This window comes from Cannabis sativa, chromosome 3, assembly GCF_029168945.1.
Source record: "Cannabis sativa cultivar Pink pepper isolate KNU-18-1 chromosome 3, ASM2916894v1, whole genome shotgun sequence".
In the NCBI taxonomy this organism is placed as follows: domain Eukaryota; kingdom Viridiplantae; phylum Streptophyta; class Magnoliopsida; order Rosales; family Cannabaceae; genus Cannabis; species Cannabis sativa.
The window spans coordinates 13,072,128-13,093,398 of NC_083603.1; the positions used below are offsets into that span (position 1 = coordinate 13,072,128).

General features: G+C 36.9%; 1 protein-coding gene and 1 pseudogene across 1 annotated transcript; both read right to left on the reverse strand.

Moving 5' to 3' along the window:
- Positions 1–6,163: 6,163 nt before the first annotated feature.
- Positions 6,164–9,998, reverse strand: LOC115709908 (uncharacterized). The gene is made up of 7 exons (XM_030638163.2): positions 8,745–9,998; positions 7,879–8,023; positions 7,737–7,790; positions 7,551–7,642; positions 7,015–7,250; positions 6,681–6,851; positions 6,164–6,586 (listed from the first exon to the last, which is right to left on the reverse strand). The coding sequence occupies exons 1-7, from the start codon at positions 9,557–9,559 to the stop codon at positions 6,489–6,491; spliced, it is 1,611 nt and encodes a 536-aa protein (XP_030494023.2). The 5' UTR covers positions 9,560–9,998; the 3' UTR covers positions 6,164–6,488.
- A 3,706-nt stretch (positions 9,999–13,704) lies between these two features.
- Positions 13,705–14,758, reverse strand: LOC133035928 (uncharacterized; annotated as a pseudogene).
- Between the last annotated feature and the right edge of the window lie 6,513 nt (positions 14,759–21,271).

The following is a 21,271-nucleotide window of genomic DNA, read 5'->3' on the forward strand; positions in this document are numbered from 1 at the left end:
TTTAAAATGCATAAAAAAAAAAAAAAAAATTCTATCTTGCATTGAAATGGTATTTCTTTAAATTTCAAATGAAATATTCATTCCACCAAAATAATAAAAAAATTATTCATTGGAATGACACTACATTATATAAAAAATTTAAAATGTAATCAAACAAATAAAAGGAATAAAAATTGTTGTCTCTATTCTATTTCACTACCTTTAACCAAACGCCACCTTAATGGTGTCTACTAGATTAGGAATGAAAATGGGAATGTCGTAAACCAATTGATCCAACTATTGTAGTTTGTTTTGATTCAATCAAGAATAACTACAACAAAGTTTATACGCAACCAAACACAACTTCAACAAGACAAATAAAACAAAAATTTGTTAGAGTTGAAAAAAAAAGTAAGTGCAAGAAAGTAAGAAAATAACACGGGAACTTAACGAGTTTAATCCACGTGCAATGTTCTACATCTCGATTGAACAACATCCATTATCATCTTTAAAACTAACTTTTCTCTCTAATGTATAGAACCCTCTCTCTAGCTTTTTTGTTTTACATTGTAGAATATACTAAGCTAACAAATGAAGAGGATAGTTATTTATAAGTTACTAGAAGTATCAAATCTTAACTAAAATAACTTAGTCCGGAGCCTCATTTAGAAGTCCAACTCACAATTAACTATACATAGTAAATAGTAACTTGTGACCATTTACCACAAATCTCCACCTTAGTTCAAATTGCTATGAGGTAAGCAAACTTGATAATACTGTAGTTCATTCCGCCACAAGGGCTTATCCAACCAACTCCATTACACTGTTTGAATTTGTTGCTTGGAACTAGTTTAGTTATCATGTCTGAGGAGTTATGTTTAGTAGAAACTGTCTCAATGTTGACAACTCCCTTCTCCATAATTTCAATTACGAAATGATGCTTGATGTTAATATGCTTAGTTCTCTTATGGTGTACTTGATTTTTAGTTAGCTGAATTGGACTTGGATTGTCACATAAAACAGTGATCACCTTTTGTCCAATCTTCAATTTTTTAGTCAAACAACTCATCTACAAAACTTCCTTCATAGCTCCAATTGAGGTTGTATACTCAGACTCTATTGTAGGCAAGGCAACAACCTTTGGTGGGTTTGCTTTCCAACTAACAACAATACCAAACATGTCAAAAACATATCATGTCAAGGATTTTTTAGTGTTAATGCTTTTTGCATAGTTAGATTCAACATAGCCAATGACTATACCTTGATCATCTTCTCTCTTGCATCTTCCAAACATCAAACCCTTTTCATTGGTTCCTTTAAGATACCTAAGTATCCACTTCAAAGCTTCTCACTGCTCTTTTCCTGGATTCACCATGAATCTGCTTACAATGCTCAATACATAACTAATGTCTAATGCAAACTATTGCATACATAATTGACCCTACAACACAAGCATAGGGAACCTTTGACATCTCAACCTAATCATTTTCATCATTTGGCATCTGTGTAACTCTTAGCATGAATTGTTGAGCAAGGGGTGTAAGCACAACTTTGGAATCAGACACTCCAAAGGTTTTAAGTACTTTCCATAAGTAGTCTTTTTCTTCCTATCTCTTTTGATATCCATGTCCAAAATCCTGTTAGCTGGTGATAAATCTTTTATATTAGGGGTGTTCATAAAATAACCAATTCAATCCAATCCGCACGATCCAATCCAATCCAATCCGCAAAGTGCGGATATCTGCACTTGTGCGGATTGGATTGGATTAGAAAATTCAAAATCCGCACTTGTGCGGATTGGATGTTGATTGACATGTAAAAGTAACCGATCCAATCCAATCCACACATATTTATAACAAAATTAAAAAATTATGTATACAAATAACATTTTAATGCAAAGAAAATAGTAATTTAAAAGTCTAATACATATAATACAATTATATTACAAAACTTAATAGATAAAATGTACATTCTATTCTTATATTTTTTTTTCTACATACAATTTAAAATAAAATTAAATATTTTTTTTATATATACAATATTTTTTTCTTCCTTTGAATTTGTTATTTGTTATTTTATTTATTTAATATGTTGTTGGAGACATAAAATAACTATAGTTTGTTTTATTTTGTTGCTAGTTATGTGAAAAAAAAAATATTTTTTTTCATAAATATTAAATAATTTAATATTAAAAAGTAACCAATCCAAAGTAACCAATCCAAAGTAACCGATCCAATCCGCACTTTTGCGGATTGGATTTGAGCTATTGTACGGATTGGATTGGATCCAAAAAAATGAAATCTGCATTTAGTGCGGATTGGATGTTGTTTGACCAAAAAAGTGCGAATTAGATCGAATGAACAGCCCTATTTTATATCAAATTCCCTCTTTAATTGCACATTGAGTTGTTAATTTCTTGTATATTTCTACTAGCCAAGAGAATATCATCTACATATAATAGTATATAAAGTAACTCGCCATTCTACTCTCTGAAATATATACAAATCATGCTTGTTTAAACCCAAATCTAGTTACAAAGTCATCAAATCTCTTATCCCACTATCTTAGAGATTACTTTAGGCTATACAAAGATTTTCTCAACAAGCAAACCTTTTCCTTCTTCCCAAACTCTTGGAAACCTTCAAGTGGCTTCATCAAGATTATTTCTTCTCAATTACCATATGCTCAAGTTCTAGGTTGTACAAATTTTATGCAGTAGAATTTAATGTTGAGTAGTTGTATATAGTCATATATATAAAAAAAAATATCTACTCATGATATAAATAATTTATATTTACCCAAGATCATAAATCTCATTAGTATATCATAATGATAATCATGCAAAGTATACACATGTCGATATATGTATATACACTTAAACATACACGTATATATATAAATATATACACAACCTATACATTCTTATGCATGCAAATATCACATATAAAGTTAGAATCATATACCTCTTGAATCATATCAAGTGTCCTCGATTCTTTTCGTATAAAACCAAGGTCTTCCTATTCTCACTTCTTGATGAAAATTAATATTTACACCTTAGATCTTCTGGAGTGTTCTCTACACCTCAAGATTGTGTGGGCACATAGAGAATGAGGTAATTTTCTAAATTAAAGTATTTCTCAACACATGAGAACTTTGATAATCAATAGGAAAAATGTTTCTTGGGAAGAAAGATTGAATTTTGGAAGCTATTCTTAATGAGAGTAGCCTACTATTCTTATTCTTGATTAAGAAGAGAGAAAGACTTTCAAAAGGCTAAATCTATTTCTATATCATTATATAGTATATATAGGCTAGGTTAATTTTATTATTCATAATAATAAAATAATATATAATAATAATATAAGATGATAAGAAACTAGTTTAAGAAATATCTTAATTTACCACATATAAATGACCTTTTAATTAATTTATTTGTTGATCCAAAATTTGGTCAACTGACTCGAAGTCGCAAAAAATAAGTAAAAATAAGTAAAATTTGGTCCAAGCCCAATTTCAATGGTAATGGCTTACTCCCTTTTTAGTTGTATTTTTTGTATACTAAAGTTTAGACCAGACCTGGTGAGCTTCTTGAGATATAAATGTATTTCAGTAAAGTTTCTGCGTACAAGAAAATTGTGAACCACTCTCAAGTTGATGGAAGTTTAATATTTGTAGCAAAAAGGAAATCTACCAACATTAATTGCGTAAAATATAAGCCTCAATCATCTTCCTTAATTTTCGAGAGTTGGATGAGGTTGGATCTTAGGTGCTGGAGGTGGTTCTTCTAACTTGGATTCCACCTCTAGGAGGGTAGCAGAGGTGTTTGTTACCCTGGAGGGACCTATGCCCCTATTCGATGTTGTGTTTTTGCATTTCCATCTTATGAGGCATGTCTTGTCTCATGATCGAACCCTAAGTGTTAGGGTTAATAGATAAAGTTACTAGAGTAGCTTGATGAAGCTTACTTCTTTGTACTCTGGCTATATGCCTCCCATGTTTAGCTCTGGGGTGAGGTTGCATGCTACCTTTATCCACACTTGGGAAGGGAAACCTCATTCAGTTGATAGACTTGGTTGAATTGCAGTGATTGATCATCTCTTGGTAGGTCTCGGATCAGGGGTTGTAAGGTGTGAGTTGACATCGGGAAATCGCACTCCAAGGCACCTAGGAGCATCACCATGCCACCCAGGCTGTGAGGAATATACCAGCAGGGCCGGCCCAAGCATTGGGCAGCTTGGGCCATTGCACAAGGCCCCCATTTTTTTAAGGCCCAATTTTTTTGTTTATTTTTTTTTTTTTAAGTAAAGGCCTATTTTTTTCTTTTTTTTTTCTTATTATATACACATAAATAAAAAATTTATACTTGAAAATTTATGAATAAATTTTTAAAAAAAAAAACTAGTAATAAAATTGTAGTTTTAATATACACATTTTTTTTTTTTTTTGAAAAAAAAACCCAATTTTAAAATTTTGCACGAGGCCCCCAAAATACTTAGGCCGGCCCTGTATACCAGAGTGGCATAGGGCATGCCGCTCAGGTGTGTTGTGACAGTCAGTAGTCCCGTGCCTAGGTGTGCCTACAACTTTGATTTCATCTCTATCAACTTTTATGGCAATGTCAATATGACATAGGTGTGCCTAGGTCTATCCTTGTGAAGAAAAACCCTAGACTTTCCTTTTTAAGAAACTTTACCATAATGGTCTAGGATGACCCCAGAGAGAGAGAGAGAGAGAGAGAGAGAGAGAGAGAGAGAGAGAGAGAGAGAGAGAGAGAGAGAGAGAGAGAGAGAGAGAGAGAGAGAGAGAGAGTGTGTGTGTGAGTGAGGCGTGAGTCACATAGGGATGCCGCCCAGCTGTGTTGCAAGGACTGGTGTGTGCTGAGATGGTTGAGGCGATTGGGGTAAAAGAAGCTCTTAGCTGGTTGAAGGATCATCTTGAGATTCATGCCGATGTAGAAGCGATTGCACCAATGTTGTTAAGGCTATCTATAGTTCTATTGAAATATTTTTTGCATATGGTATTATTATTCATGAGTGTCGCCATCTTTTGGCTTCTCTTAGAAATGTGTCTATTTGTTATGTAAAACGGTCTGCTAACGTAGTCGCTCATTGGCTTGCAAGAGCGTCTTGTTATCTCCTTGACCGTATTATTAGAGAGGACAATTATCCCTCTTATTTGTTGTCGTTATTGGTTGGTGATTGTCTCTTTTAATAAAAGTTTCACTCTTCCTTCCAAAAAAAAAAAAAATTCTAAAACAATTAGTTCAATGTTTAAAATCATTAAGTAAGATGATCTTCAAATTGCATAAATTAGATAATCTCTTGAATCAAACTAAATTATTGAATTTATTCTGCAGAACTTACGGTGTTTATAAAATTACCGATCCAATTCAATTTGCACAATCCAATCCATTCCGCAAAGTGCAGATATCCGAACTTCTGCGGATTAGATTGGATTGAAAAATTTAAAATTTGTACTTGTGCGAATTGGATGTTAATTAACATGTAAAAGTAACCCGTTCAATCCAATCCACACATATTGATAAAAAAAATTAAAAAAAAAAATTATATATACAATTAAAATTTTAATGTAAAAAAAATAGTAATTTAAAGATCTAATACATATATTTCAAAACTTAATAGATCAAATGTATATTTCATTCTTATATATAATTTTTTTTTTACATACAATTTAAACAAAATTAAATATTTCTTTATATCCAAAATAACCAATCCAATCTGCACTTTTGCGAATTAGATTGGATCCAAAATATTAAATCTACACTTAGTTTGAATTAGATGCACTATGAATAAAATAGTGCAGATTGAATTGAATGTCACCCCTCCTCTACCAAGTTTTCTTCCCAAATTATTGAATTTGTAAATCTTCATTTTTCTTCCTATGTTTGGGCAAAATTAAATAAAAAGTGCAATCAAGAGTAAAAAGAGTTTTACTGCTCTTCTCTTTCTCCATCCAATTTCATAATCAAAAGTTACATTGCTCTTCACTTTCTCCATCCAATTCCATATTCAAAAGTTTCAATGCTCTTCTCTTTCTCCATCCAACATCTCATAGTTTTGAAGAGATACAATTATCTCATCGTGACATGATTAGAGTCTTGTCAACACATATAATGGTGCATACATGTGATATATGAAACTCATCATACATTAATATGATCATATGAGGTAAAAATGCATCTACATTCTTATTGACAATTTACAAACTGAAATTGAAAATAAGACCAAGCTACAGGTCATTGAAGTAACAACAATTAGCATTGGGCATGTTAGGACCCTAACTCTACCCCTCTCATGTACACAACAGGCACTATTTTATACATAACTACATAAAAAAACATACACTTACCAGCTTCGAGACAACTGAAACCCCAATGATGATGAGAGGAATATGGTCCTGTGGAGCACAATTGAATTCTACAAAGCATTTTAAAGTTACAACAACTAATAATACAACAGAACACAAATAGTCCTTTCTACAAATAAATATTAGCTAATTCTTCCTGTATGATCAATTAATGTACCAACTTGTTCTCCACATAGAGCTTTTGAGATGTTTCCAGGCTCTAAGAGGTTAAACACGACAACTGTGCATAAGAGAAAGTAATTGAACTTTGTCATTTCATTAACTTAATTTTATAATCAAATATATATAAATTAATAAGCACAAATTATACTAACCGGGAATCCTGTTGTCTTCACAGTACGTCAGTGCCATGGCATCCATCGATGTGGCACCTCTGGCAACCAACTCTCTGAAAGTGATGTGCTCAAATGTAAAATTATTATCTTGAGAGGTGCAGTCATAGACACCATCAACATTGGTACCTTTGAGAACTGCCTCGGCATGAACTGAGGATTTAACAGTAATACCATGTTAAGTTCAAGAAAATAAGTAAGTCTATCTCGTCACTCTGCGAGTTGAGAGAACTGTGATAAAAAGATTAGGAAAAACTATAGTCTCAGTAAATAAAGGCTACAAACAGAAGGTCGAAAAATCAAGACCGATCCATACTTTCCAAAGATCGGAAAGCTGCAGCTGTGTCTGTTGAAAAGAGTGGATTTCCTGTGGAAGCACCAATGCCAGCAAATATTACAACTCTCCCTTTCTCAAGATGCCTGATTGCCCGCTGTCGGTTGTAAGGTTCAGCAACCTCGTGCATTGAAACTGCAGTTTGGACACGAGTTTGAACTCCCATCTTTTCTATTGCTGACTGAAGTAATACCGAGTTCATCACAGTAGCCATCATACTGGTAGATATGAGAGAATCAACATGATTCGGTAATGACTATTATATAAAGAAAAAAAAAATCATATATTTCAAGTTCATTGGGATTAGAGTACGCAAAATTACAGATAATCAAATGACAATCCAATAAGATTACATCAATCTCATAAATCAGATCATCAAACATTCACATCCCTAGTCATAACTCAATATAACTTGCTTACCAAAAGAAAAAACTCTATATGACTTGAAATACATGACAAATATATGACATAACAATTCAAAGATATATACAATCGTAAAACTTGATAATTCTACTTACCCAATTTGATAGGCTGTAGTTCTATCTAAACCTGTTGTATTTACCCATGTATCTCCGCAAAAGAAGTTACTGCCACCAACCACAATAGCCACCTGAGGTATAAAAAAAAAACATAATGTAGTTTGTTAATGCTGAAAGGACAGCAAACAGGTTACATGATTAAAAAATATATGCAGATTTCAGTACCTGCACGCCAACACGAGCAGCCATTGCAACTTCTCTAGCAATCAACATGACCACCTACCAATTGAAAGGAAAAACAATTTGCTTTTACTGCAGAGAATTAGGAAAAGAAAATTACAAATAATGCCTACGCTTCCAAACAAACCTTTGGGTCAATATTATTTGGTGCAGCACCGGCAAGAGCAGCACCACTAATTTTCAAGACTACTCTACGCCATCTAGGATTCATTGTTGCCTTGGGCTTCACATGAACTATCTGTCCAGCAGAACTGCCTGTTGTCAAAGCATATCTGCCAATACAACAGATGAGTAAGCCAAAGAATTCAACTTTAATTTGAAGGGAGTTCTTAAGTAACTTTGCAAAACCCATCTTCATTCCAATAAAACAAATAACCATAAAGATTAAAAAACTACAACAGCAATTATAGCACTACAAATAAAGAGGAATAGCCAATATAATGAGCACGAAACAAAACCTAAGAAAAATGAAAATTAAACAATAGCCTAAACAGCCTGAGTTTATAAGGAAGCAATCATACTAAGGAAGTGTATACAATAAGGTAATACCAAGACACATGGATGAATTCCAAAGACCAATCTGGTACACCCCCCATTACCAAGTATTGTCCTTTTAAATAAAAACCAGCTAGTTGGACTCGGAAGAACAAAAGTTGGATTTGATTCAATCTGAAAAAACCAATAAAAGAATGTAAAAATAAAAAATAACAAAAACCAGCTAGTTGGACTTGGAACATAAGTTGGATTTGATTCAATCTGAAAAAAACAAATAAAAACATGCAAAAATTAAAGCAAAGGTGTTTCATATTGAAGTTCATTTGAAAAAGAAAATATGAACAAGCTACGCCATGTAAAAATTTACAAAAACCAAACCTCCAAAACACTTTAAATAGCTAAATGTTCCTTCATCTAACAATTCAAAACATGTAATTGTTGAAAAAAAGCTATCGATTTAAGCAAAAAAGAGTGTGAAAATTCGAAGTGTTTCGAAACCTCTTTGATTGGCGAGGCGTATTGCCAGAAGAACTGGCACCCTTGTCATCATCAGATGCAACCTTTATGGGCAAGTTATTCCCAACAATCTGCTCCATCTTCTTGAACCAAGGCCAATGGCTTCCTGAAATGCCTCCATTGTTCATCCTCTGCCTCTCTAATTTGTAACGCTTCTTTAAGTTATCAACTTTGTTCTTACACTGCTCCACGCTCTTGGTTTGCCTCTCACATCGCTCGCTCACAATGGTCGCCACCTCCTCCCAATCCCTCCCTCTCAGATGACCCCTGTCCACCTGAGTGAATTTGTCGGTGTACGCATCCAAAAGGCATGCAATCGCCGCGTCACTCCACTCCTCCCGATCCTTCCTGTACTCTCCACCTCCACCAGAAGTGCCCGAAGCCGAAGTGGTCTTCGCTTTCTTATAACTGTACGGACCTCCAGATCCACCCCCATCGCTCAGCTGTTCGTCGCGGTGATGATGATGGTGACGTTCCTTCCTCTTCTCGCTCACAACAACGCTACCTCCGTTCTGATCGCTATCGTTCTCGAACGGATTCGAACAGAACGCTGCTGCTTCTCCGTAATCCTCACCATCGTCCTGCTCTTCCTCTGCGCCAACTTTATCGGGGCTACGGGCGTTGAGGATCGTCTGGTTAGGCGTCGGTCTCGCCGACGAGAACCGGTGAACCGGGGCCGTGGAGTAGGTCTGGTGGAGGTGGGAGAGGTGGTGGGGGTTGGTGGGGGCAGTGGTTGTGTTGTTGGGGTTGGGGTCGTCACCGAGGAGAGGAGAGAAGTCGTCGTCACAGGACGCCATTAGAGGAGGGAGAAGGACGACGTTAGGGTTAGGGTTAGAGTTAGGGGAGCGAGGCGGAACGACGACGTTAGGGAGAGGGGAAAAGACGGGAGTGGGACGTCGTTGGAAGAATGTTGAGAGAGAAATGATTTAACGGTAGCAGAGTACCGTGAAAGGGTTGAGTGGCCGTGACGGCTTGTGACGGCCCCGTTAAGTAATGAATAAAATTTTGTATTGGATCGGAACTTGGGTGGGTGGGGTCCAATCGATCGAGGATCGCAACCGGTCATCTTTCGGGTATTGAATCATCGATTTTTTTTCTTTTTTCTTTTTGCTGTTATTTCTTTTATTATTTTTTTTTTTTTTTGATAATTTGCATCACAACCATTGGAATCTTGATAATTGAATTTTTAAAAAAAATACTGCGTACATCTATGTTTTTTTTAAGAGAAAGATGTATCTATTGAGAGTATTCGCGATGCGGGTGGTGCGCTTTTGACTATTTTTTCAAATCAATCTATAAATGCGCTTTTTTTAATTTTTCAAACTGCACTCGCACCGTAAAACTAAAAAACCGCAGAAACCGCACCGCTAAAAATGGTGCGGTGCGGTTTATGCAGATTCTACGGTTTGGACTATCACCGAATAATTAAACTATCATAAATACAACAAAGCTTGAGCAACACTTATCAAAAATACCATAAGGCTTGAAAATAAATATGAAAAAAAAAAGTTTCAAATTTTCACAATACAATAATCAGTGGATTTGGGCTCGACCTTCACATATTGGATCTAAATAAATATAAAAATTAGTATTTTATAATATGCAGTGCGGTGCAGTTTGAACCGCATATTAACAATTCAAAACTGCAAACCGCATCGCATCGCGCAATTTAGGAAAAATTCAAACCGCGATCGCACAACAAAGAATTTCAAGCTGTATTTTTTTGCGGTGCGGGCGGTTTGATGAACAGCCCTAGTATCCACTAAAATAAAGACTAGTAGTACATGATACAAGGAAACTACAGTTGCTTACATTAGAAAAATAGTCTCATGTTCTAAGCCTAAAGCTTATTTAGCTAGATGATGAGTGGCATAATTAGCCTCTCGTGGGACATAGCTAATTGAAGCTTGAGGAAATAAAGACATGAAGCTATTAATATTAGTAATGAATTTCTGTAAATGGATATTGTTAGAGTAACCTCTAATTACACCATCTACAAGAATTTTACAATCAGACTCTATTTGGTGAATCACAAGTAAATGCTCTTGACACTACTTTAAAGTGTGTTGTAGAGAATGCACTTCCATCATAAGTGGATGGTGGATGCCTTTCCAAGGGGTAGCCAAAGCTGTGACGATTTCTTTGTTGTGAGTTCGAACTATCAAGCCAAATCCTATCTTGTTCCTTTGAGTATTTTAAGTTGCGTCAACATTTAGCTTGAGTTGGCCTAGAGGTGGTGGTTGCCATTGATGTGAAGAGTTTTTGGCTTCATAAGTGTTGTTTGGTATGTTTACTGTATTGTGTTACTAATATTGGAGCAATAAGTCTTCTATCCATTGAATGGTCATTGAGGCATCTGTGACTTGTTTTTTGTGGAGCATTTCATTCCTGCAATGCCATATTTTCTACAGTCTTTGGTAGTCATAATATCAGTACACATATATAAAGCATCATTACAAGACAAACATTTAAGTTTATTAATAATTTCATAAAAAGTTGTTAATTTCCAAACATTCAGGACAGTAAATCAATCATACAAAGCATGTGCTAAGGTTTTTTCTTGGCTATGGTATCGGGAGCAAAATGGGAAACTCACTATTCAGCAGTGGTGAAGGTTCACACTAGTAGGCAGAGCATCATGGTGCACCCGCTTGATAAAATGTTAAATTTTCAAAGGTATCTTCAAATTCCAAACCAACTTCTACCATTTTTCTTGGTTAATTGTAATTGAAAGTGAGGGCTCAAATTGGTGTAGAATGTCATATTTGTGATGGTAACCAGAATAATTGTATAGGTTCCATGTGGGGGTGAAACACCAATAGAGTCCATCTTGGGCTAGTGGATGAAGGAGTGGAATTGTAACGCCCTGTCCAACAAGGACGCCACGTGTGTGCAATTTAATAAAATACTGATATTTATATAATATGTAATTATACTAAAAGTGTGGGTAATTAAATTTTGATAATTAAAATTCAACTTTTAAACTGTTTAACAAAAGATAAGTAATATGGACTACGGGGTTCACCTGTTTTCAAAATATTCACAAACTGGTTTCAAAGTATTTTACAACATAAACTTTATACTTCCAAAATACAATCAAAATAGAGCATCCTGTTTACTGGGCCGTGTCACTGCGGCTGGTATGTACATTGCTGCTGCGACCACAAACTCATGGTTGCTCAACTTTTGCCTTTCCTTTACCTGCACCATAAAGCACCCGTGAGTCACAGAGACTCAGCAAGAAAAGTAACCAAAACGTTAACTGAAAATAATTATCAATTTAATCTCATATCAATATGTTTACTCATTATACAATATCATAAAGTATTCCTTTACACATTACACATTCACATTACACAATCTTGGTACTTTATAAAGTACCCCTTTTACCACTCGTTAACCACGAGCTGAATATGTCACTATCGTTGCCCGATAAAGCAGACGATAAGTAAGAAACCTAATCGCGGTTTCAAGAGTAATTACTCATAACGGTAATAACCGTTTCCAACCCTAGGTCATAACCTAGGCTTACTAAATATTTAATCAAAGTCTTGATAATAATCAAGGCCACTTCCATTCAACCATTAATCTTTAACCACATACGGTGCTTACCGCTTTTCTTACCTTGGTTTAGAAATCAAGAGTACGGGCCGACCTAAGTGGAAAATAAGCTAAGCAATTCCGGTCCTATGTCATGACAATTAAAACTCAAATGAAAACCTTAATCAAATTTCTGATAATCAACTATTCTCACAACCGAACACACCCTACTTTCCCCCAGATCAAACTAGCTTAACCATCTCTAAAACACCCTGAATTCCACTCCGAAAGACACCCCGAAACAGATCGGACTTGAGGAGAAAAACCCAAAATCCCCCTTTCCTGGGAAAAACGGTCGGCCGTTTTTCAGACACCCAGAAAAACGGCCTGCCTTTTTTTCCTAGCATCCATGGTGATTTCTGGTTTTTCACCCCAAAAACCAATCAAACCTCCACCAAACCTAACCAAACTTTCCAGAACAGTATATTATAGCAATTATAACATAACCAAACAACCATTTCAATGCAATATGTCAATTTGCTCAAAATCACACTTCAAAGTGAAGAAAAACTAAATTTTCTCTCAACAACCATATCCAATTTCAACCAGCCATTAACCTCACTCTATTTTCATTCAAACAAGTTCCAATTCAACCCTAAGAACCTACCTTACCCTCAATTTATACCCCAGCTCAGAATTCATTGAAAACCTTCACCGAAACCTATACTAAACTCAAGAAAATTAATCAAGAGAAGAGTAGAAGGATCTTACCTCCACTTAGCTAGCTTCTAGGGTTAAGATTAGCTCAGGAAATTGAAGAAATGCAATGAATTTTCCTTGGTTCCCAGCTGCTTCTAGGGTTCGGCAAGAGAAGAAGAAAAAGAAAAAAAAAAGCTTGATGTTATGAATTTTTTTTTTGTTTTCTTGCCTTGGAAGTAACTTTAAATAGGGTTTGCTTTTCTTTTTTTCTCTTTTTTTTTTTTTAAATAACAATCAGCCCACCAAAATTCAAAGGTCAAAATGTCAAAAACATAAAAATGACTAATTTACCCTTCAAAGAAACTTAAACTAAAATTATAACCTAGGGGCATTTATGGTAATTTTACTAATTCCCCAATCCGACATTCTAATAAAATTCTAACTTAATCCGGGATATTCTCAAAATAATCCTTTCATTTAATGTCGTGACATTACTAACCACATCGCCAAATTTTCACAATTGCCGGGCCCGAAAATAACGTATTTCATTAAATAATTTCTCAACAATTTACCTAAGTAAGATCATAATCCTACTTCATTTCCCAAGTAATTACATATTTAATAAAATATGTCTATTTAAATATTATTTATTTTCTGGGATATTACAACTATCCCCCACTTATAGGAATTTTGTCCTCAAATTTTACCTGAAAAGCTCGGGATACAACTCCCGCATCTGCGACTCTAACTCCCAAGTCGCTTCTTCAACTTTTCTGTTCCGCCACAGCACTTTAACTAGCGGAATAGTCTTGTTCCGCAGCACCTTTTCTTTCCTGTCTAAGATCTGTACTGGTTGTTCTTCATATGACAGGTCGGTTTGAAGCTCAATGTCTTCATAACTTAAGATATGAGTTGTATCAGATACATATTTCTGAAGCATCGAGACATGAAACACGTTATGAACCCCAGATAAAGCAGGAGGTAGAGCCAACCGATAAGCTACCTGACCTACTTTCTCAAGAATCTCAAATGGACCAATAAATCTGGGACTCAACTTTCCTTTCTTCCCGAACCTTCGAATTCCTTTCATTGGGGATACCCGAAGAAAAATAAAATCCCCAACTTGGAATTCAACATCTCTACGCTTTGGATCTGCGTAGCTTTTCTGTCTACTTTGGGAAGCAAGCATACGAGCTCGAATCTTTTCAATAGCCTCGCTCGTTCTTTGGACGGACTTCGAGTCCAAGGTACCTACGTTCACCAGCCTCATCCCAGTGAATAGGTGATCGACATTTCCTTCCATAAAGCATCTCATACGGAGCCATGCCAATGGTACTCTGATAACTATTGTTATAAGAAAACTCAATCAGAGGTAGGTACTTGTTCCAAGAACCTTCAAAATCCATTACACATGCCCTCAACATATCCTCAAGTATCTGGATAGTCCTTTCAGATTGACCATCGGTTTGAGGATGAAAAGCTGTACTGAATTTCAACTTAGTACCCATTTCTTGCTATAAACTTTCCCAAAATTTGGATGTAAATTTTGGATCTCGATCTGAAACTATCGACTTTGGGGCACCATGAAGTCGAACTATCTCCTTGATATACAAATCAGCATATTGATCCACTGTATACGTTGTCCTCACCGGGAGAAAGTGAGCGGACTTCGTATATCGATCCACTATCACCCAAATAGAATCATGATACCCTACTGTTCTGGGTAAACCCACCACAAAATCCATGGTGATGTCTTCCCATTTCCATTCAGGAATCTTTAGAGGTTGAAGCAAACTTGCCGGCCTTTGGTGTTCTGCTTTAATTTGTTGACAGGTTAAGCATTTTGACACATATTCAACAATATCCCTCTTCATACCCGACCACCAGTATAAAGCTTTCACATCATGATACATCTTGGTTGTTCCTGGGTGTAAGGAGTACGGTGTAGTATGAGATTCATCAAGAATCTCCTGTCTGATTTCTTTATCAACCGGCACACAAATTCTGTTCTTGTATCGTAACAACCCATCAGATAAACATGAAAAGTCTTTTGTCAATCCGGCCTCTAACTTCTCTTTAGGCCCCCGTAGCTCAAGATCTCCTTGTTGAGCTACACTAATCCTTTCCAATAAATTAGGCTGTATGGTGATATTAGCAAGTTTTCCAATTACAAATTCAATTCCCGCTCTTGTCATATCCTCAGCCAACTTTGCTGAGATTTTCTTTAGTTCACAAACTTGCCCTGGTCCTTTCCGACTTAGAGCATCCGCTACCACATTTGCTTTACCAGGGTGGTAGAGAATCTCGCAGTCATAATCTTTGACCAGTTCTAACCATCGTCGTTGCCTCATATTTAAATCCTTCTGAGTGAAAAAGTACTTGAGGCTTTTGTGATCTGTATAAATTTCACACTTCTCACCATACAGATAGTGACGCCAAACTTTTAGTGCAAAGACAACCGCTGCTAATTCAATATCATGGGTAGGATATCGTTGTTCATACTCCTTCAATTGCCTGGATGCATAAGCAATCACTTTCCCTGACTGCATAAGAACACAACCTAACCCTTGTTTGGATGCATCACAATAAATCACAAACTTTTCATCACTTTTTGGTAAAGTTAACACAGGAGCGGTAATCAACCTTTGCTTCAATTCCTGGAAACTACATTCACACTTGTCAGTCCAAACAAACTTACAATTCTTTCGGGTCAATTCAGTTAAAGGCGTAGAAATCTTTGCAAAGCCTTCAACAAATCTTCGATAATACCCTGCTAACCCCAGGAAACTTCTAACTTCGGTTGCTGACTTAGGTCGAGGCCAGTCACGTACTGCTTCGATCTTTACTGGGTCCACTAAAATACGATCTTTACTCACCACATGGCCCAAGAAACTCACCTGAGGTAACCAAAATTCATATTTCTTAAACTTGGCATACAACTTATGTTCCCTGAGACGTTGTAATACCATTCGAAGATGTCTTTCGTGAGTCTCTTCTGAGTCTGAATAAATTAGAATGTCATCAATAAAGACAATAACAAAATCATCCAGAAAGTCTTTGAACACTCGGTTCATCAGGTCCATAAATGTCACGCCGGGGCATTTGTTAATGCGAAGGACATTACCGGGAATTCGTAATGGCCATACCGGTCCGAAAGCCGTGTCTTGGGAATATCCTCCTCCCGAATCCTCGGATTGGTGATAACCGGACCGAAGATCAATCTTGGAAAAGACAAGCTTTTCCCCGCAAACTCGATCAAATAAATCATCTATTCTTGGCAAAGGATACTTATTCTTCACTGTCAACTTGTTTAACTCCCGATAATCTATGCACATTCGTAAAGTTCCATCTTTCTTTTTCACGAACAAAACTGGTGCACCCCAAGGTGAAGTGCTAGGTCTAGTAAATTTTAAATCCATCATCCCCTGTAATTGAACTTTTAACTCTTTCAGCTCTGCAGGTGCCATCCTGTAGGGAGCTTTCGATACAGGCTCAGCTCCTGGTATTAAATCAATCTCAAAATTAATTTCACGTTTTGGTGGCAACCCTGGTAACTCTTCTGGGAACACATCCAGAAATTGTCGAACCACTGGGACATGCTCCGGTCCCGCTAGTGGTTCCCTAGTAATATCCACAACACTTGCTAAGAAACCAATGCACCCCTCACACAACAAATCCCTTGCCTTAAGTGCTGAAATTAAGGAAATCCGAGATCCCTGCATCTTACCCACAAATACAAAAGGATCCTCACCCTCAGGCTGAAAAGTTACCATTTTTCTCTTACAATCAATGGTGGCGTTGTATTTAGCAAGCCAATCCATTCCCAAAATAACATCAAAATCCTCCAGGTTCAATTCTATCAGATCAACTGATAACTCTCTTCCTTCCACAAATACTGGAAGGGATCGAACCCACCTGCTGGAGATAACCAACTCCCCAGTAGGCAACAAGGTTCCCAAAACCTCTAGAAAGCACATCACTAGGTTTATTCAGCTTCTCAATTATTCTACTTGAAATATAAGAATGCGTCGCACCAGAATCAATTAACACAGTCAATAAAGTACCAGCAACAGAAAGCTGACCTGTCACAGTAGAAGGACCAGCATCAGCCTCAGCTTGAGTCAGGGCAAACACTCGGGCAGGAGTGGGTGTATCATCCTTCTTTTGCTCTAGTCGTAGCAATTGTGGACAATTTCTCTTCATGTGACCCACCATTCCACAGTGGAAACGAGCCCCGGCCCGACACTCGCCTGTGTGATGCCTTTTACATCTCGAACATTCGGGAAAAGTCCGCGCTTTTGTTTCCACCACGACGGAATCCTTGGTTACCCTGGAATCTTTTGTTTGGGCCTGCCGCTGATGATTCACTAGGTCTTTTCTTGCGGTCACCGGGATCGCACTTCTACCCGAACCAAGACTGCTGTTTGCTTCCATGAATCTCTTCTGGCAATATTTTTCTTTCGTATCTGAGCTTCTGCACCCTCAGAAACTAAGGCCAACTCAACTATTTGAGCATAAGTTCGGGCAAGCCCCGGTTGTTTAGAAGCAACAATCACATCCCGGGCGATGTGTTCATCCAGCCCCCGAATAAACTTTGCTTTTCTAACAGCTTCAGTAGCCACCTCATCTGAGGCAAACTTTGCCAGTCGATCAAACTTAGTAGCATACTCTGTCACAGTCATACTACCCTGAGTTAACCGTATAAACTCTTCTGCCTTTGCTGCCTTAATAGACTCATTATAATACTTCTCATAAAATAAGGCCCGAAAAGTTTCCCAGGTCATGTTATTCAGATCATGACCCTGAGATACAATCTCCCACCAAATACGGGCATCATCTCGTAGCATATAAGTAGCACACCTGACCCGGTCATTATCTTCAACTCGCATAAAATCAAAAATGGATGTTATCATACTCATCCATTGCTCCGCCTTGAGTGGATCAGCACCACCCTCAAACACTGGCGGGTTTTGCTTCCTGAACCGCTCATATAATGGTTCCAAACGATTCCCTGCATCCGGTGGCCCTACCAGAGGTGTCGGAGGATCAGGATTAAGGTTTAGAGCAGGCTGAGCTCGCTGCTCTCTTAATTCTCTGATTTGCTCACCCTGCTGCCGAATAGTTTCTTGCATTGCAGCATATAACTCTTCCCAGTTAGGTGGTGGTGGAGGGTTCTCACCCTCACCGGCAGCCCCGAGCCCAGCTAGCTCACGGGTACCCCTACCAGTCCGCCTCGGGTGCATAACTATACACCTGCGATCACATTCCATGTAATAGCAATACTGATAAGTATTTCCATATATTATAATTCTACCCACACCATTACGATATCAACATAATTCAAATAATCAGGTAATCAGAAAATTAACAAACTATCTTTTAACTTAAAGCTTACTAAACCATGAGTCGATCAGGTCCTTGCAGCCAATGTACATATCAAACCGCCTTCGTGATCTAAAAACCTTGGCGCTCTGATACCATGCTGTAACGCCCTGTCCAACAGGGACGCCACGTGTGTGCAATTTAATAAAATACTGATATTTATATAATATGTAATTATACCAAAAGTGTGGGTAATTAAATTTTGAATTAAAATTCAACTTTTAAACTGTTTAACAAAAGATAAGTAATATGGACTACGGGGTTCCCCTGTTTTCAAAATATTCACAAACTGGTTTCAAAGTATTTTAAAACATAAACTTTATACTTCCAAAATACAATCAAAATAGAGCATCCTGTTTACTGGGCCGTGTCACTGCGGCTGGTATGTACATTGTTGCTGCGATCACAAACTCATGGTTGCTCAACTTTTGCCTTTCCTTTACCTGCACCATAAAGCACCCGTGAGTCACAGAGACTCAGCAAGAAAAGTAACCAAAACGTTAACTGAAAATGATTATCAATTTAATCTCATATCAATATGTTTACTCATTATACAATATCATAAAGTATTCCTTTACACATTACACATTCACATTACACAATCTTGGTACTTTATAAAGTACCCCTTTTACCACTCGTTAACCACGAGCTGAATATGTCACTATCATTGCCCGATAAAGCAGACGATAAGTAAGAAACCTAACCGCGGTTTCAAGAGTAATTACTCGTAACGCTAATAACCGTTTCCAACCCTAGGTCATAACCTAGGCTTACTAAATATTTAATCAAAGTCTTGATAATAATCAAGGCCACTTCCATTCAACCATTAATCTTTAACCACATACGGTGCTTACCGCTTTTCTTACCTTGGTTCAGAAATCAAGAGTACGGGCCGACCTGAGTGGAAAACAAGCTAAGCAATTCCGGTCCTATGTCATGACAATTAAAACTCAAATGAAAACCTTAATCAAATTTCTGATAATCAACTATTCTCACAACCGAACACACCCTAATTTCCCCCAGATCAAACTAGCTTAACCATCTCTAAAACACCCTGAATTCCACTCTGAAAGACACCCCGAAACAGATCGGACTTGAGGAGAAAAACCCAAAATCCCCCTTTCCTGGGAAAAACGGTCAGCCGTTTTTCAAACACCCAGAAAAACGGCCTGCCTTTTTTTCCTAGCATCCATGGTGATTTCTGGTTTTTCACCCCAAAAACCAATCAAACCTCCATCAAACCTAACCAAACTTTCCAGAACAGTATATTATAGCAATTATAACATAACCAAACAACCATTTCAATGCAATATGTCAATTTGCTCAAAATCACACTTCAAAGTGAAGAAAAACTAAATTTTCTCTCAACAACCATATCCAATTTCAACCAGCCATTAACCTCACTCAATTTTCATTCAAACAAGTTCCAATTCAACCCTAAGAACCTACCTTACCCTCAGTTTATACCCCAGCTCAGAATTCATTGAAAACCTTCACCAAAACCTATACTAAACTCAAGAAAATTAATCAAGAGAAGAGTAGAAGGATCTTACCTCCACTTAGCTAGCTTCTAGGGTTAAGATTAGCTCAGGAAATTGAAGAAATGCAATGAATTTTCCTTGGTTCCCAGCTGCTTCTAGGGTTCGGCAAGAGAAGAAGAAAAAGAAAAAAAAAAGCTTGATGTTATGAATTTTTTTTTTTTGTTTTCTTGCCTTGGAAGTAACTTTAAATAGGGTTTGCTTTTCTTTTTTTTTTTTAAAAAAAAAAATAACAATCAGCCCACCAAAATTCAAAGGTCAAAATGTCAAAAACATAAAAATGACTAATTTACCCTTCAAAGAAACCTAAACTAAAATTATAACCTAGGGGCATTTATGGTAATTTTACTAATTCCCCAATCCGACATTCTAATAAAATTCTAACTTAATCTGGGATATTCTCAAAATAATCCTTTCATTTAATGTCGTGACATTACTAACCACATCGCCAAATTTTCACAATTGCCGGGCCCGAAAATAACGTATTTCATTAAATAATTTCTCAACAATTTACCTAAGTAAGATCATAATCCTACTTCATTTCCCAAGTAATTACATATTTAATAAAATATGTCTATTTAAATATTATTTATTTTCTGGGATATTACAGGAATAGATTGAATAGCTTGCCAAACATTGTCTAGAAAGATGGATTGAATTTGAGGGACATCCCATTCTCCATTGGCTATTATAAGGCTGGACACATTCCTGTTAAGGGTGTTTGGTATACTGAGGTAGGTAAGTTTTTTGTAATCCTGAATCCAGGCATCCTTAAAGATAGAAATAGAGGTACCATTACCCACTGTTTTGTGCAATCCCAATAAGAAGAGTGCTTTGCCCCAAGAAATGTTGTTCCAGATAAGAGAAGGGCAGTGCCCTTTACCAGAATCAAGGAATGTGGAATGAGGATAATGCCAAGCCTTGAGAAGGGTAGCTACAACTGAGGAAGGAGGCTGAAGAAGACGCTAGGCTTGCTTGGCTAACATTGCCTGATTGAAAGCTTTCATTGGTCGAAAACCCAAGCCTCCATGAAATTTAGATTTGTAAAGGTGGGACCAACTCTTCCAATAAACTTTCTTGTTGTGCTCAGTTCTACCCCACCAAAATTGAGCCATCATGGACTTCATTTTTTGTGGAAATAGTGAGGTAACTGGAAACATGCCATGGCATAGGACGGTATAGCTTGAACTACCAATTTAAGGAGGATTTTCTTGCCTCCTTTGTAGAAAAAAGTGGAATTCCACTTGTTTAAATGGGACCACACACGATCTTGAAGGTAGGTGAAAGCTTACTTTTTTGAGCAACCAAAGGATTGAGGGAGACCCAAGTATTTCTCAATAGAATCACGAA

Excerpts from the sequence above, each read along its gene's own strand:
- LOC115709908 (XM_030638163.2), bottom strand. The coding sequence starts at position 9,559 with ATGGCGTCCTGTGACGACGACTTCTCTCCTCTCCTCGGTGACGACCCC. Across the intron at positions 7,791-7,878 it reads CAAATAATATTGACCCAAAG|GTGGTCATGTTGATTGCTAG; the intron begins GTTTGTTTGGAA and ends TTCAATTGGTAG. Across the intron at positions 7,643-7,736 it reads CTGCTCGTGTTGGCGTGCAG|GTGGCTATTGTGGTTGGTGG; the intron begins GTACTGAAATCT and ends TTTATACCTCAG.